This window comes from Nilaparvata lugens, chromosome 1 (assembly GCF_014356525.2).
Source record: "Nilaparvata lugens isolate BPH chromosome 1, ASM1435652v1, whole genome shotgun sequence".
Taxonomy (NCBI): domain Eukaryota; kingdom Metazoa; phylum Arthropoda; class Insecta; order Hemiptera; family Delphacidae; genus Nilaparvata; species Nilaparvata lugens.
This window is the reverse complement of record NC_052504.1, coordinates 73025605-73044501: the sequence shown is the minus strand read 5'-3', so window position 1 is coordinate 73044501 and position 18897 is coordinate 73025605. Positions and strand designations below refer to the sequence as shown.

General features: G+C 32.8%; 1 protein-coding gene across 4 annotated transcripts in view; it reads left to right on the top strand.

Moving 5' to 3' along the window:
• The first annotated feature begins 1977 nt into the window (after nucleotides 1-1977).
• LOC111055912 (chromosome transmission fidelity protein 18 homolog) overlaps nucleotides 1978-18897 on the top strand; it is a 70073-nt gene continuing 53153 nt past the window's right edge. The window contains exons 1-8 of one of the 4 annotated variants that reach the window (XM_039442497.1): nucleotides 1978-2167; nucleotides 4998-5091; nucleotides 5306-5469; nucleotides 6714-6873; nucleotides 7380-7548; nucleotides 13266-13392; nucleotides 17121-17204; nucleotides 17931-18074. In XM_039442497.1, coding sequence (XP_039298431.1) covers nucleotides 5007-5091; nucleotides 5306-5469; nucleotides 6714-6873; nucleotides 7380-7548; nucleotides 13266-13392; nucleotides 17121-17204; nucleotides 17931-18074 — 933 coding nt within the window. In that variant the 5' untranslated portion in view covers nucleotides 1978-2167; nucleotides 4998-5006. Of the gene's footprint in view, nucleotides 2168-2235; nucleotides 2360-4997; nucleotides 5092-5305; nucleotides 5470-6713; nucleotides 6874-7379; nucleotides 7549-11421; nucleotides 11583-12085; nucleotides 12255-13265; nucleotides 13393-17120; nucleotides 17205-17930; nucleotides 18075-18897 lie in introns of those variants that run through there. The other 3 variants (XM_039442505.1, XM_039442508.1, XM_039442510.1) reach the window with 3 other exon arrangements.

Below are 18897 nucleotides of genomic sequence, written 5' to 3'. Positions count from 1 at the left end.
ATAAAATTTGCCCAAACTGTTTCAACAAACATGTTTGTCGAATATTTGTTCAGTGTGGACACGGCTGAAGAGTAATGTGAAGATGAAGACACTGGAAGAGGAAAAAACAAATCAAATCAGGACAACTTCCTCAAGAAAATCATCCAAGTTGTTCAGAAACTCCAGCTAGTCACATAAACACCCAAACCATAATCAAATGAGCCAAATTAATGAATATTTCACTTGTTAAAATCATTCTCGAGTGCTATTCTATAATGATTTTTATGAATGAAAAATTTTAATTGAAATAAATGTTTTTCAGCAGGACAATTTTTTCTGTGGATTTTTGACAGGGTCCCAATTAAAGTTTTTATACTCACTAATAGGACAATTTGAGTTCTATCTATCTTAAAACAATATTGCATAGAATATACAAATTATTATGTTTATCATATACCAGTACATCAATTAATGATAATCAATAACGTTTTATACAGAATAAATACCGTTTTGTTTTGGAGCTCTTTATGCCCCAGTATACCCTATCAATGCATGATATTGTTTCAAAATATACTACGGTACGCTACATTACTGTCTGTGTGTTTCTACACTTTTATAGTTTAGCTGGAATGGAAGTATGGTATACCTTTCTAGGGGCACAGCATTCTAGTTCAATGTTTTGGAATCATTCAATTTTAATCCAATTAAGCTCAATTTTAAATTAAAACAAGATCTACTGTACCGGTACAGCATGTTTATAGCATAATATTTCCTTCAGTCACTACTCACTAAACTTATACCTACTTATGGAATAATAAACATGTTAATAATATTCCAAATCGAGGACTTCTCAATGAAAATTATTGTTTTTGAAATAACAAAATAATCAATGCAAATGAGGAATTGTCAGTTATTTCTAAACGAATTGGAAAAATTTGATAGACATTGATGTTGCTGTCTGTCATTAGACAAAAATCAAATAAGGTAGTGCTTTCCTTTTCTAGCTTTGCAAAGTTGCCAGATTGTTTTTTAGCAATGTAAAAATATAATGAATTATCAGACTATTCAACCTCAATCATACAAATATTGTTAAATCATTAGAAATATATTTTTTTGATAGCTGAAATATATTTTATAATAATTAAAAAAAATGAACAGTTATTATATTAGATTGGATATTATAGGAATCAGCTGCTATCTTTTATGGAAAGCAGTGGCGGAGCAGAGAATCAACAATGATGTGAACCTATTCCTTCCACTGGCATAATTATGTTGGCCTCACTACTTTTACTTGTTCTATAAGTTACAGTTTACATTAAATTTTCATGCTGTTCTTTTTTACTAGCTTAGACAGAAAAAACTACTGTCAGATAAGGTTAGTTAGAACGCAGAAAAAAATATGTTCTTTCATATAGAAATTAGTGTTCTTTCCTCAGTGATAATATTATAGAGTTATATCCTTGGTTAGACTTGGGGCAAGGTTAGGTTAGGTTAGGTTGGGTTTGATCAGGGGAAAAATAGGGGCTACATGTTAGGTCACCTTAAATAGCAAAATTTAAGTAATAGTCAGAATCATTTCAGGTACCACACCTTTTTTATAAATTCCAGTCAGAAACTCTATAGTGAGGTCCATGTTATAATGACAGTATTTGTTCAACTTTGGTTTTGCTATCCTTGTCTATCATTCGACAAAGCCGGTGGTACTATCCTTTTCTAGGTCCACAACGATGATAATTATGTTTTCGACGGTGTAGAAATATAATTAATTAATGCAGAGAATTGGCATCGCTATTCTTCTATCTTCATCCACTGCCATTATAACGTGGACCACACTATAGTAGTTAGCAAAACACTCAACTGGAGCGCAAAAGGTTAAGAAAGCATGCGTATTAGAATGGTTTTTCCTCGAGGGATACTTGTGTATGGAAGTTTATGAACCAGTCACTCTATTTCTCTAGTACTCATTGGTAGCCAGAGCAAGAGTCAGCTGATTATTCGCGCGAAAATTAAGGAATAAATTGAATAAATATAACCTCACTTTTAGTGTGACTGTGACTGTGATTGTGATTATGAACTGTGGTCTTTGATAATGATCATTGTGAACTGTGGTTCACATTTTTCAGAAGTATAGTTTCTCCTATAGAATGTGATATTTTCAACATTTTTGTTTATCATAATCTACAGTAGGGTAAGCCATCGAGACTTTTTATTGCTATTCTGACTTGTTTTTCAACTTGAATTTTGCTTATTTTTTTAATAAAATTTGAAAAGTATCTAGACTTGTAGTAAGCCTGAGCTTAAAATCTATATTACAGTATAATAATTTGTACTTAGTATATTGTTTTAAATCTCAATTGTAACATTTTGCTTTGTTTACAAGGTGAGTACGATAGGTAAGTAGGCCTAGCCTACTCTATTCCATAGAGTAAGCAAGTACAAGTATCAAGTAAGTAAGTATACTCGAGTACTCTTTAGTACAAGTTCTCCAAGTTTATACTCTGTAATAGCTTTTGTTTTATTTATCCTGTTCTTTGCTCTATTCATTTTACAAACTTTGACTATCTTGAAATTGATAGACCTCAATCATAATGTTTTAGGCTAGGGCCACACGAGCGCACATAGTGCGTCCGTTGCAACTTACTTTTTGCGGCTATCGCCAATGACACCACACGAGCGTTGAGTGTGGTGCGTCAACGTCAGTCGGCTTTTCGCAATTAAACCAGATGAAGCAATATCTTTTTCATGTCTCGACGTGCGTTGTAGCATTTCTATGCAGTTCACAAATCACCGTCCGTTACTTGGTACGCACGTACCTCGTGTGTTGTCACCAATTCACTTCTATGTATTTCTACAACAGACGCCCAAAAGTAAGTTGTAACAGACGCACTTTGTGCGCTCGTGTGGCCCTAGCCTTAACCCTTTACGCCATTCATGTACGAAAATGGTTGTCTAATTTTAAAATCAGTGCAAATTGAATGTTTTAATTTTTAAGCAGAATCTTTTAACATGACTGCATATAGGTCTATTATAGTAGATAACTCACAGTTAATAATCCAATATTTGATCCATTGTACCTAATAGGCTTATTATGAATAATAATAATACAATGTATTTTGTATCCTGATCCCTACTTTTCTACTAGATCTCTAGTTTTCTGGTGCGGGGTCAGGCGGAGTTTGAAATAAGCAAACGGCGGATGCTTGATTACTAGCTTTGAGAATGGGTCAAATAGCTGGATACAACTCAGCTAGTTGATCAATATTGTTATTGCTATGTTCGGTCCCTGAGGGATTAGACTGGAGCTTGAACTCCTAGGGGGCTCTTTTCAGAGCTTCTTTGGAGTTCGTTCCTGGCCCCGTCTCAGGAAGTACTGGATCCCGCGGGTAAAGGATCTCATGGTGAAGGGAAAAACCGCCAACCAGGGAGAACCATAGCACACGTGATGACTATGTCACTCCGTCCCTGGAAGTAGCCTGGCTTATGGGTGTACGGCTGGGTGAAGGCCCCAGACTATGGGAGGAGGTTCATGGTTCGACCGACTCACCTGAATTGTCCATCTCTGGGAGTAGCTGGGCACAGTGAAGGCTGTCCGGTGGAGTTTCGGGGTTAGCCAGTGAGAGACCAGACTCTGGATGTAGCAGGCATGCGAAATTCCCATAGGCCAGACTGAGGGACTTGGGTAGCGCCTCCCTCTCTGGAAGTAGCATCATAGCAAGTCGAAAAACCCCTCTCACTGGTGCTTCTTTCCGAAACTCTCGCGTCCTCTTTTGGGCGCATGTGTGGTGGACGTGCAAGCACCCACCTTGGAAACGTGTATGATTGGGAACCACGAGTATTTTTCCTGGCCTGTAGACGAGTCAGAGAATACGTCCGGGCCCCGATCAGGCCCACGCCCACGTACCACTGCAATGCAGGCTAAACTCCTCCGTGATACTCGTCTACCGACTTGGCTATGCCAATGGGTAGTAGTTGGATGGGTAGTAGTTTCGTGTCACACCTCACGGGATATGCGAAAAGCAGGTGCCCACTTTGAGTTGTGGCGTCGCGGCCAGAACCCTGTTATTGCTATGTTGGTATAGTAGCGTCTAAATGCTTTGGAAGGGGCAAATCGACCTAGGGATCTTCTTTCCCGTTTTGTTCGTAGGCTACCTTGATTTTTTCATTGTGGATGATGCTCACATGAGCTTTTTGCTTGTGCATAAGGTAATGGAAATTGAAAAGTGAGAGAGTAAGAAAGTGAGATGATTAAACGTCCGTACCTACCGACGGGGTTCGAACCCGTGACTAGGTTATTATTATTATTAGCGTATGGCTTTCAATGCTGGGGAGACCCAAGGGTAGTTCCACCTCGCCGTATATACCTCGCGACCAGGTAGCGCTATCAGTCTCGAGGGGTGCAACCCCAATTCGTCTCGGCTATCCTGGCCGGCTTTTCCATATGTGTACCAGTCAATAAATGCAATATGGCTCTTAGGCTTCTTTATTCACCAACTTTCTAGGGCTACTCCTCTGTTTTATTTAAATTACCAATAATTAAATCATATTTATGTACCGTTTATATTTTATCAACTTCTCCAAATTTGACTCTCCACTGTTAATTACTGAATTGCTCTTCTAGCATCATTATTGAGTTATTTATACTCTGTATAAAACAAATTGAAACTTTGCAAAATATCCGCTTCGACAAATTATTGTGCTTGAATATATTCAATTTGACAACATTGTCGAAAAGATGCAGGGTTGGCTCATTGAATATAGTATCAAGCTCATATGCGTGGCATAAAGTGGTCGCAAATTCACTCAGTTTGGCAACAAGGATATTTTGTTCAATTCTCAACTTGTTCAATTCCGAGTATAATTTTTGTATCAGTACTAATTTTTTGTTTTCCAATTTATTTTTTTCTCACTCACAAGTTTGTAAATTGTAAATTCAATTGTGATTATTGTATTAATGTGAACTAATTTTGGGGTTCCTCTGTATACTCCCTTATTTTTATTAATAAAAAACATTTTTCCAGAATTCAACAATGGCTACTATCGAGTACACAGATTATGATCCCGATCAGGATTTCGAACTTCAATATCAAGATGAAATGGAAATGTTGGATGATGGTATGTTATAGTTTCATGTGTTTCAAGTGTCTAAAGAAGCATATTTCTAAATAAACACATTAGAGAAAACAAATTTGTATGGGTATTGAAACCTGACTTTATCAATATGCAATTCCTTTAAAAATATTTCTGATTTATATTGATATACATCTGTTTTTGCAATCTCAATAGACTAGTTTTATTTTGTTTTTTAATTCTCTGCCTTCAATTTCAGATAACTTTGCTCCGCCTGACCTCACATCTTTTCCTAAAACCAAGTCGAAGAAAAGTTTGGACTTCACAAGCCCTAGTGGTGTCAAAAAAATAGCTAGCACGGAAGATTTGGCTGCACCGCTCGAAGTGAACTCACCAGATGCTCAGTCATCTCACAATGCAAACGTAAATACCTAATTATATTTTTCTTGATTGATTGTAATGTTCATATATTATCACCTACTGTAACCTCAAAGTGAAAATAGTTTTTCACTCTATCGGAATTTAAACCCATTAGCCGAATACTTGGTCGTCCTTTTTAGTGTTGACTTCTGCAAATATAGACAACAATATATTGGATTAGTATTGCAACAGTATCTATTGTTGAAGTCGGTTAGTGCTACTCACAAAAATATTTTGCCAATCTGTGATTGCCGGTAAGTTGACTTGGCTAGTTGTTGACCGGACACTCGTTTAACTTTAACAGCATTCATTTCATGAATTGTCTAATATAGTGAGGTCACGTTATAATGGAAGTATTTGCTTAGCATTGGTGATGCAATCCTTATCTATCATTCAACAAAGCAGATAGCGCTATCCTTACTAGCTTCGCAACGTCAGCAGATCCAAAGTAAAAATATAATTAATTAGCAAAAAATCTAATCTCAATAATTATGAAAATGTATTATTTAATTATTGGAAAATAAATTTTCTTGACGAATAATTGATTATTTTAAACAAAAATGAACAGTTTATATTACATCAGATTATCAGCTTACCGGTATCAGCTGTCCTCTTTAGTAGCCGGTGGCAAGGCAGAGAATCGGCAACGCTGGTATCATCCTATCTTTCTCTACTGGCATTATAACGTGAACCTCATAATAGATAGAATAGTAGTACACAAGATGGCGGGAATAGTAAGATGATTATCTCTATTATTTTTCTATTCATTCGCCAGTGAATTCATAATAACTACCTAAGGTCAGTCAATTGTCTCAACTATTTTATAAATTGCAAATATTGACACAACTGTTCAAAAATGTATGAGATCTACTGGTACGACATGAAAATACTTGCCCAGGCCTGGAAAATGGCACAACTCAATATTTCTCTCATATTATTCCTCTTTCTTTCATTATTCTGTGTCATCGCTTTATTGTGCCTTCACTTCCTAAACTCTTTCATTCCTTATTCTTTATAAATAATTATAATAATAATAATATCGATACTATCATTACTCGATATTGTTATCCTTTATTATCGCTCGATATTGTATCTTCACAAATCTTGTATCTTCTCGTACATTCCGTTTTGGGTTTCTTATAATATTTGTATCTCTCTTGTATCTTACAACATTTGGGTTTGGTCGAGTTTAATTTTTCAACTTTTCTTATATGTTCGTCAATGATGTATGTGTTTTGTTAATGCAGGAAAATGACGTTGTAAATTCAAGTTTAACGAATAGTTTCACGATGACAGTGGCTGATGAAAGTGAACCAGTGGCAGCTGAAAGCCAATCACAGACCAATGCAAAGAGGAAGGTTGATGAATTGTTTGGAGATATTGATGATATCGACTTCGATGAAGATGGTAACCTCTCATTAATTTTGCTCTACTTAATCTGCCTTTAATCCCATTTAATCAATGATTTTTCTCTTAGCTTGCTCACTTAGCTAGAGGAATTGCTCGAATCAGCTCACAGTAGAATAAAGTTGTAGTTCTTTAGGTGCTTTAGGAAAGCAGTAGATAGAAAAGTTGTACCTTGATATGAAAAGAAATAGAAAACAATAGAAAAACGCAGTTGAATATAAAAATGCAATAAAGTAGTGGAAAGTAGTATATTGCTTGTAATATAAAGGACATCAAATTATTATGCTTCTTTAATTCTATTTGAAAATAAAAATGAAGGTGCCTTCGAATAGACTGGGCTGTTTGCTTTTTTAATCGTTGCCTTTCAAAGTTTTAGCTCTTGACTAGAAGGCTTCTTCATAATATATCAATCAGTACAATTATTCAATTTGTTAAAAATATTTTGTTACTTCAACATTTAAATATTCAAGTATTTTATCTTGTTGTACTAATTTTGTACTGAACAGTGCTTCCCAAACGGGCCAAAACATTCCATGCTCTTCAGCAAATTGAAGAACTATCTGAGGAGCAACGGATGGACATTACAATACAGAAAATTTTATTCGCAAGAAGGCAATTTGAAATCGAAACCAATGTGGAAATGCCAAAGCATTCAGTGGAGGATGCCCGGAAGAGGTGCAGTAATCTAAACGTTATTCACTTTTTCTACTATTCATTATTCAAATTAAAATATACAGTATATTAAACTTTTGAAATAAAGAATATTCTAGGCCAATGCATGTTTTCTATCCCTCCAAATTGTTTTCTCTATCTGACAAAGATAAATGAATAATATTATTAGATTTTTCTCAGATCAGATCAAACACAATCGTTTTTTGTTGGAAAAACTGTAAAGGCTATTCTTCAATTTGCACGTAACTTATCACAAAAATGTTATGTTTCTCTTATGATAACTGACATTTTCCAGCTTTCAATAACCAGTAAGCCTAACTAGCTTAAATTGATCTCAATTTTCACCGTGTTCTATTTAATTTCAAACAAAGAACTGTATGATGAACATTAGACTAGGATTGTTCTGAAAGAGAATCTAGAAAACAGGTTTAAAAAGAACTGCATTCACTTTTGTCAGTCTGTTTTGATAATCCTTCATTGTTCATATTTTATAAATGCAAGTGTAAATTATTATTTGTATGTGAGGAGGTATTTCATTTAGAATGATTGATTATCAATGTGAGTTTGTCAATCAACTGAATTTATTCATCGCATTGTATTCATTACTTACAATTTGCTAAACTTTTGTGCCTGACCTTTTTGAAGATGATAAAGAAGATAATTTTGAATAAAATTTAGAATTTAGAAATAGGCCGACACATCTAGAAAACACCTGAGTCTATACCTAATTCATGCAGGTGAACGGGCTAGAGTCAAGAAAACTTCAATTAATCTTGCCATGCCTGATTTAATAGGTTTCTACTATAGAATAACACTACAATTTGAAATAATTGTAAAATACAAACAGCTTCAATAAACATTGGCAACTGAAATCGAACAACAGAAACAACAATTCCATGTTACTTTGTTGACATACTTCATCTGATTTGGGGTGTGCCGTGCTATGAATTTAGAAAGTTAATTTGGAATTTAGAATTTAGAAGCACACACAATATAACTTAATAAAAGGGATGCTTGATAAACATACCTAGTGCTAGAGAACGGGAATCCAGAAATGACAAGAGAGACAACGAAATAGAGAGAAGACATCAACTATATTGTCACCTCTTACAGTTAAATTCAACAGATAAAGAAACAAAATGAAGTTACATCATGAAAACCGAAAATAAAATTACTAAATTTAGAAAGTTATCTCTGAAATAGATAATTCGGTAATAACCTACTTTGTCTGCTTTACATTGGAAACGTTTTAGATTGAATCATGAGAAGCTTAAAGGACTCTAATTTCAAAAGAAGAATTGAAAATTATCATAGATATGTCTCAGAAGTTAATCATAAATAACAATAAATATTTTAAGAAAAGATCCACATAAAATTCATAAAATTCTTAGAACATCAAATTTAGAACACACTTGGAAACTTTAAAACACCATCAAAACATTATCAAATATTAATGATCCCCAATAATAACTATTCTGTATCTTTATATCATGAAAGCTGCAAAGACAAACATTCCTCAAGTATCACATCATGGAATACTACCTTGGAAAAACTATTCAAAAATATATGTCATCAAAACAAATTTAGAAAAGGTTAGGGTCCTTGAAACTTCACTTGATCCTTTACAACTTTAAGATGAGAATTATTTTAAAACATTAATTTATCAATAAGGGACCTTTAACATTTGTATACTAATTCAACTTTAGTAGCTTAGTAGATAAAAATATAAATTTAAAGAAAACTGAAATTCCCAGCTGGATCCTTACAGAGAAAATATGGCCTCACATTTCAATGTAAAGATACAACCGGAAATCTATTACTCAAACCAAGATTAATAAAATTAGTGATCTATCCAATCCAAATAATATCTCAAAATTACGATTTAACAAAAGTCTAATTCCGCACGTTTTACACCCTTCCCCCTTTTTTGAAAGTCTATCATTATTAAAACCCATTCTGTCACATCCGGAGTTCCTGGGACGTTCGTTTAATTTGGAAAAAAGTTGTTACCTCATAGCTGTTTCTTCAAATTGAATCTAGGCTCGGTGATCGAGCTCTACACGTCCAGATGGACAGGAGACAGCATACCCCAAGCTTCTAGGACGGCCATCGATTCAGAGGCGTCTCAGCGGCTTAAAGACACACGTTCATGAGCCCGTAAATTGAAGGATTCGTACGTTGATCCCATACTATGATGTTCCCGTACTTACACCGCTGTTAGAATAAAAAAAATAAACTAGGATAATACAAATTAACTTAACTTCAGTTATATCAACCTACTTTAGGTTATATAAAACTCAAATCAATACTTATTACTTTAAAACATAAATAGACATTACCTACTTCAATCTCTTGATTTAATAGAATAGAATTTATTTGTAATCAGGGTTATGCCCTATACACAAAGCGATGAGTACATAGTATTCCATAATAGGCCTACATAATTCACAAGTTGATTGAATTACTTCATAATAAGGTATTTCGAGTATTGTTGTTAGTTTAGTCAGTTCTCTTACATAAATCACATATATGGTGTAATTTAAAAGAATAAATTACATGATAGGTGTTTCCTAAATAATCAAGAAAGCTTTTCATTAGAATCAAAAAGACAAATAAATCTATAAAAAAATACTGATAGAACTCATAATAATATACTATAAACATCAGTCAATTTGGATTTAAACAACAGTAATTGAAATTTAGGTTAATAGCTTCCTCTTCAAAAAATAATTTAAAATCAAAAATATCATTCTCAATTCCTTCTTCTAATAGGTAGACAACAATATATTGGATTAGTATTGCAACAGTATCTATTGTTGAAGTCGGTTAGTGCTACTCACAAAAATATTTTGCCAAGCTCCAAATCCAAGCAGTCTGTGATTGCCGGTAAGTTGACTTGGCTAGTTGTTGACCGGACACTCGTTTAACTTTAACAGCATTCATTTCATGAATTTATTGTCTAATATAGTGAGGTCCACGTTATAATGGAAGTATTTGCTTAGCATTGGTGATGCAATCCTTATCTATCATTCAACAAAGCAGATAGCGCTATCCTTACTAGCTTCGCAACGTCTACAGATCGTTTCTTACCAAAGTAAAAATATAATTAATTAGCAAAAAATTTAATCTCAATAATTATGAAAATGTATTATTTAATTATTGGAAAATAAATTTTCTTGTCGAATAATTGATTATTTTAAACAAAAATGAACAGTTTATATTACATCAGATTATCAGCATACCGGTATCAGCTGTCCTCTTTAGTAGCCGGTGGCAAGGCTGGTTTCATCCTATCTTTCTCTACTGGCATTATAATGTGGACCTCATTATAGATAGAATAGTAGTACACAAGATGGCGGGAATAGTAAGATGATTATCTCTATTATTTTTCTATTCATTCGCCAGTGAATTCATAATAACTATCTAAGTTAAGGTCAGTCAATTGTCTCAACTATTTTATAAATTGCAAATATTGACACTACTGTTCAAAAATGTATGAGATCTACTGGTACGACATGAAAATACTTGCCCAGGCCTGGAAAATGGCACAACTCAATATTTCTCTCATATTATTCCTCTTTCTTTCATTATTCTGTGTCATCGCTTTATTGTGCCTTCACTTCCTAAACTCTTTCATTCCTTATTCTTTATAAATAATAATAATAATATCGATACTATCATTACTCGATATTGTTATCCTTTATTATCGCTCGATATTGTATCTTCACAAATCTTGTATCTTCTCGTACATTCCGTTTTGGGTTTCTTACAATATTTGTATCTCTTTGGTATCTTACAACATTTGGGTTTGGTCGAGTTTAATTTTTCAACTTTTCTTATATGTTCGTCAATGATGTATGTGTTTTGTTAATGCAGGAAAATGACGTTGGAAATTCAAGTTTTAACGAATAGTTTCACGATGACAGTGGCTGATGAAAGTGAACCAGTGGCAGCTGAAAGCCAATCACAGACCAATGCAAAGAGGAAGGTTGATGAATTGTTTGGAGATATTGATGATATCGACTTCGATGAAGATGGTAACCTCTCATTAATTTTGTTCTCCTTAATCAGCCTTTTATCCCTTTTGATCAATGATTTTTCTCTTAGCTTGCTCACTTAGCTAGAGGAATTGCTCGAATCAGCTCACAGTAGAATAAATTTGTAGCTCTTTAGGTGTTTTAGGAAAGCAGTAGATAGAAAAGTTGTACCTTGATATGAAAATAAATATAAAACAATAGAAAAACGCAGTTGAATATAAAAATGCAATAAAGTAGTGGAAAGTAGTATATTGCTTGTAATATAAAGGACATCAAATTATTATGCTTCTTTAATTCTATTTGAAAATTAAAATGAAGGTGCCTTCGAATAGATTGGGCTGTTTGCTTTTTTAATCGTTGCCTTTCAAAGTTTCAGCTCTTGACTAGAAGGCTTCTTCATAATATATCACTCAGTACAATTCAATTTGTTGAAAATATTTTGTTACTTCAACATTTAAATATTCAAGTATTTTATCTTGTTCTACTAATTTTGTACTCAACAGTGCTTCCCAAACGGGCCAAAACATTCCATGCTCTTCAGCAAATTGAAGAACTCTCTGAGGAACAACGGATGGACATTACAATACAGAAAATTTTATTCGCAAGAAGACAATTTGAAATCGAAACCAATGTGGAAATGCCAAAGCATTCAGTGGAGGATGCCCGGAAGAGGTGCAGTAATCTAAACGTTATTCACTTTTTCTACTATTCATTATTCAAATTAAAATATACAGTATATTAAACTTTTGAAATAGAGAATATTCTAGGCCAATGCATGTTTTTATCCTTCCAAATTGTTTTCTCTATCTGGCAAAGATAAATGAATAATATAATTAGATTTTTCTCAGATCAGATCAAACACAATCGTTTTTTGTTGGAAAAACTGTAAAGGCTATTCTTCAATTTGAATGTAACTTATCACAAAAATTTTATGTTTATCTTATGATAACTGACATTTTCCAGCTTTCAATAACCAGTAGGCCTACCTACCTTAAATTGATCTCAATTTTCACCGTGTTCTATTTAATTTCAAACAAAGAACTGTATGATCAACATTAGACTAAGATTGTTCTGAAAGAGAATCTAGAAAATATTTATCACAGATTTAAAAATAACTGCATTCACTTTTGTCAGTCTGTTTTGATAATCCTCCATTGTTCATATTTTATAAATCCAAGTGTAAATTATTATTTGTATGTGAGGAGGTATTTCATTTAGAATGATTGATTATCAATGTGAGTTTGTCAATCATTACTTACAATTTGCTAAACTTTACGAGTGGTGATTATTATTTATAATATTTGTTCATTCATCGCATTATGAACATTTGTTCATGAATTCATCGCATTGTATTCATTACTTACAATTTGCTAAACTTTACGAGTGGTGATTATTATTTATAATATTTGTTGGAAGTTTTCAAATTGTAATACGTCATCTTTCTTATTCAACTGATGATAGATCACTGAAATTTTAATTTTTTCATGATCACTCACAATTTGCTATAATTTCCGATTCCGATTTGTGATTATTTTATCTGTTTTTATTTTGTTGAAAATTTTAAAATTGTGATGGCTAATCTTCGACTAGTCATCTGCCAATTTCAATTTATTCTTGATGATAAATCTACCAATGTCAAAATGTTTGAAGAATAGCTTTTCAATGTCTATTTCACATTTTCAGTATAGCAGCAAGGCTCGCTAAAGAGATTTCCCGCAAAGTGCCAACATTTCCCTTCATTTCTGCCACGGGAAGGGTTGGGGAGAGATTCTATCTGCGGTTCAGATCCGAAGACATTTTTGATATCGAGGTATTCATTCAAATACTGCTTCTCCGTCTAATAGCTGTTAGTTTAATCCAATTACACTTAATCGTATTTGTGAAACGCTCTTGATCCAATTTCACTTCAACTCCTGAACAATTATAAAGTTATATATATAATATATATATATATAATATATATATATATATATATATATATATATATATATATATATATATATATATATATATGTATGTATGTATATATATATATACATTAAATAATGCAATGCAGAACATATGCAAATAATGCAGAACATTATTGTAATTTATTCTACCAAGTAATACTCTTGTGAATGCGTTATGCATAATCTTGAGCTCAAACGAGTAAGTTGACTAAAGAAGAATAATTCACATTTTGATAAATAATTGATTGGTTCAAGAATAATTATGTCGGAAATTATAATTTGTTATTTTTTGTTGACGAAAATTAACAAATCTACTGATCGTAGATTGATGAAAATGTTGGTCGCATTGTCAAATCTGTGTTGGTTGCAATTCCGCTTAGATTACTTATTTATTTATAAAGACAACAGGTCACCCCATTTTGTCTCCTTTACAAAACAACATACAATTGAATACAATAATAAATGTTTGAGAAAAAATGTTAAAGAAAAAATAAAAAGATACAATTTTAAGAAGTCTTGCAATCACAAAACAAATAGCATATTAAGAAAATAAAATATACTATCTAATTGGAGAATATTTAAGAAAAATTATACAATTTTTTTCTAAATCATGACCAGTAAATGTTAATACATTAGCAACGAATCAGTGATTAAAAGTTCAGTAAACAAGTAACTTATTATTACTAGTAGTTCTGTGAACAGTAGACCTCGCGCAGCTATAACGACGTCCCAAATCATAAGCACATCCACACTATTACACTAACTATTTATTCGATCAGATCATGCTTACACAAGATTAATTATCATATAACGCTTTCCGGAATTTAGCGCGAGAAAACCAGAAGACATCTAGGCGCCCAGACGAGCTGTTATAAGTTCTTTGCATCTAATAGTTCTTTAATAGTGCATAAAAATTGCATTCAATGAGGCATGCAATTTATAGTCTATACAGCTGTTAATTTTTTACCAAGTTACATTGAGATATTGAATTGCATGCGTCATGGCATGCAATCTATAGTCAACTCGACAGCTGATTTATGATGAATAATTTTATAGTCTGATTTTTACTCTAATATTGACGTATGAAGGAGGCTCCTTTTTTCTTTTATATTATCCTTGAAATGCAAAATTTCCAAAAACCTTGTATATACGTCGACGCGCAATTTAAAAAGGAACATACCTGTCAAATTCCATGAAAATCTATTACTGCGTTTCGCTGTAAATGCGCAACATAAAAACATATAAACATTAAAACATTAAGAGAAATGCCAAACCGTCGACTTGAATCTTAGATCTCACTTCGCTCGGTCAACTAAAACAAACATTTTTAATACACAGTACAAGATAATAATTATAATCATCATTAACTCAAATAACTCAGAAGAGATCATTAAACACGCTATGAAACATCACATAAGAGAACCAGAATATGTCTAGGTGACTTGAATTGGTAACTCACAGTACTGGGTCGGGATGTGAGAAAACAAAAAGTGGAACGACGAGCCATAGTTGATATGTATATATTGAAATTAGAAAGCGAATATGGAGAAAACATTCTACTATTGAATAAACTGTGGAGAAAGACAAGGGATGTAATATCTCGTCTTGATTTCGATTATTCTATTTGAAACACTGTTTTAAGGATATTAGAGGGATAGTCAAATGGACAATTAGTATTGAATATTTTAAAATACATGTATCTCAATAAGTATTGAATATTTCAAAATACATGTATCTCAGGAATTTGTTCTGTAACCACTCCAGAACTAGTAAATAAATAAATATAATTTTATTGCCGCTCAACATTACAATAGTTATGGACAACGTCAGAAATTATTGTTTAGCAAACATAGTCAACCTATATTATAACATGGAGGGTTAATGTGAGAAACACCATTAGAAATAACGTACACGTAAAATATTACATAGAAGAAATAACATGAATACTAAAAATAATAGTATAAAATAGTTCATCTTAAAGAATAATTTGTTGAAATTCGAAAAACTCTTTCACACTATAAAATGGATTTCTAATTAACCAGCTATGTAGCCTATTTCTGAAGCTTGGAGCTTCTATCCAATCATGTGGTAATTTATTAAACATTCTCATTCCAACAACTTCATAGCTATCCTGAGATTTAGTCAGCCTACAGAAAGGTATTTCTATATTTCCGTTACTCCTAGTGTTGGAATGTATATTTCTCCTTAGCAGATTATTAGGCAAGTTATTTTTCGTATATAGGAGACAAGTAAAAATATACAGGTTTATTACTGTCAGTATACCTATTTGAGCGAATAACGGTTTACAATGAGCCAATCTTTCAGAATTTGTGATTATTCTTATAACTTTTTTTGAATTATTTGAATTATCAATATATCTTGAACATGTAGACAATTCCCCCCGAGTGAAAGCCCATACGCGATTATACTCTGGAAAAAAGCAAGGTGTGCTTTTATTTATTTATTTATTTCTTTCTTTATTTATTCTTTTTACAATGGAGCACAGATCGGGAGAGAAAAACTAAGAATACCTTGTACTATTTCTCTCCTGTGCTGATCTGACATAAGACGTGGGGACACAGCCTATCAAATTTCTCAGCAAGTATACCACTCTGGATAATTTGTAAGTAATATATTTAATGTGAGGCTCCCATGAAAGTTTGCTGTCAATAAAAACACCTAAAAATTTGACATTACCCAAACGGCTCTCCATAGGTTAACTCTTCAAGCTAAACATATTTTCTTGAGTTTTATCCTCATTGTGTGAAAAACCATTGGCTCTGAACCACTTTGAGCTTCAGACAAACTGTTCTTAGCTTCATTCTGGAGGATTTCGAAATTTGAGCTTACATTAAAAAAAGTTGTATCATCCGCATAAATTATAGAATCAGCATTGCTTGTACAGAGTATGTGATGATTACAATAAGGATTCCAAATCTTAGAAGCATACTCTAAGATATTTCTGACTAAAGATTTGTACAAAAATATGATTGGTGAGACATCATTGAAGGGTGAACATGTTCTTGAGATGAATCCTATCTGCTGATTAGCTCTCTTACACAAAAAGTCAATATGTCTGTTAAAAGAGAAATCCGAACTAAAAATGACACCCAAGTCCTTGAAAGACTACCTCCTCCGACGGAACACCATCTACATAATAAATCCCTCTATGAGGAGCTAGCTGCCGTGGATTTTCTTACATACTTTCGTGTAACTCATCCATTGGATTTTTCATCACATATGAATAATTTGTACTAAATGATAAGCTGTGTTAATCTTATATATAATTTGTATTGATTGTGAGTTGGCTGTATGGACAACGAATTTATCAACATGGTCTAGTTACGATTCAATTAATAAAACACAATTTTTTTAGGTAGGCTAATATTGTTTCACTAATCTACTACAGTGGAAAGGCTCTTAGTTATGAAGCCAAATGCACATTCAACGACCAATATGATAATCAATAATACTATGATAATACTTATAAGATGATAATACTTGAATCAAATTCCACTTCTTCCTCTTAATTTACATTATTTTTCTATTATCTTTTTGTCAAAATCTTAGTAATTCTCTTTATTTTCAGATTGAAGAGGCCATGCGGAGATGTGGTGGAGGCGGATTGTTGAATGTTCCATTTTCAAAATTGAAAGAAGATGCCACAAACATTGTAAGATATTTCTGTCAATTCAAGTGATTTTATATGGCTGTATTTAAACATTTGTATTGGGGGCCATATACATTACTTTATTGTTGCTGTCTCTGATTGTAGTATAGTATAGTATATTAACTTCTTAGCTAATGTTGACCCAAGCACTGCATTGTCTACAATATGTCTCAGTATTTACATTCAGTCTGTTGCCAGTTAATAGCACATCGCTACTCATTCCAAATCATATAATATATCTGTTTGTGAAAAAAAAGTATTTTCTAAAGCCAGTTGTTTATTCCAGTTTTTCAACTTATGGTTATTATCTATTTTACTCCACAATAGGAAAAACTTCCCACTATAATAATTATTAAATTGAATTATTCAAGTGTAAGCTTGCAGTGCAATTGACAATATTTTAATCTTATTTTATAATGAAATCGCATTTATAAGTATAATGAAATGTAATCTATTACGTAATAAACATTGGAAGCAGAGGAATGTGTGGTTGGAACCGGTTACATCTGAAAATGCAAGTTCCATTGAATGGAGATTTGCCAAAATCATACTTTACTATATATGTGCAACTAATCCTGCAGAACTGCCTCTCATGAAAATGGACAGTGTTCAATACTGTTGAAGTAGATTAATGGTTGAATGATGATTATCATTCTATTTTATATGTACTGAACATGTTTTTTATGTAGTGTATGTGTTTTGAAAATGCATTGTATGATTTTACTTCAGTTGCAAAAGTCATACGACCTGAATGAGAAAACAGAAATGGAAACAGCCCCTGATACAAATCTGGATGCTGAGCAGTCAGTCGAAAAAGAATTGTGGGTAGAAAAGTATCGACCGAGACGATATTTGGACCTGCTAAGTGATGAGGTGAGTTTAGCTTTTTTCACCGCAGATTTGGTAGCATCTAATTAGTTACCAATTCACATCTAATTCATTGAAAATTGACGTAAATTCACTATCTGCGAAAGCGGTGCCTATCTCAAGTCACAAAAATTATATACAGTGTAAATTTGTTATTGCGGCCTAGGCCAAAGCGGCAACGCGGATATAACGTCATTCATTTATAGCTATAAATGAGTGTGATAAAAGCTTATACACGTACGGGATAGGAAAACTATTTTTGACGCATCATCACGTCTGAACTAATGGACTGATTTACTTGAAATTTTGCATATAAATTCTTGATCAACCGAGGCTTGTTATAGGCCTATTTTCAATTCTTTAAGATTTCATTACGTCAAGTTTTAAAATAGAACCTGCTAGTACATCATATTATAGCCTTCGTTAAAGTATGTATTTCCTAAATCACCTTTTTTAAAAGTGCGTTATCCATATAAAAACTATGGTTTTTAATTTTTCCCCGGTTAAAACTGGAGATTTTGAAAAATCTTCTATAGCGTCTCTTCTAAAACTCTTCTATAGCTTCATACGATTCTATAACGTAATTAAGTGTGTGGTCCCTAAAATGGCATTATAACCAAGTTCCTCTGTAGATGCACCAGATCCTTTTATTGTTGTTGATTAATTCTACAAAATGTTTTGTTTCTTTCACCTTAAACAAAATGCAAAAGGAAGTTTTCATTCACATTATTTCTAGGTCACTATTTCCTCAATTTTCAATTTTCATCTCATCTAATTTTCTTTACATTCAAATACTGCAATATTATTTAAATAGAAATTTACATCATGT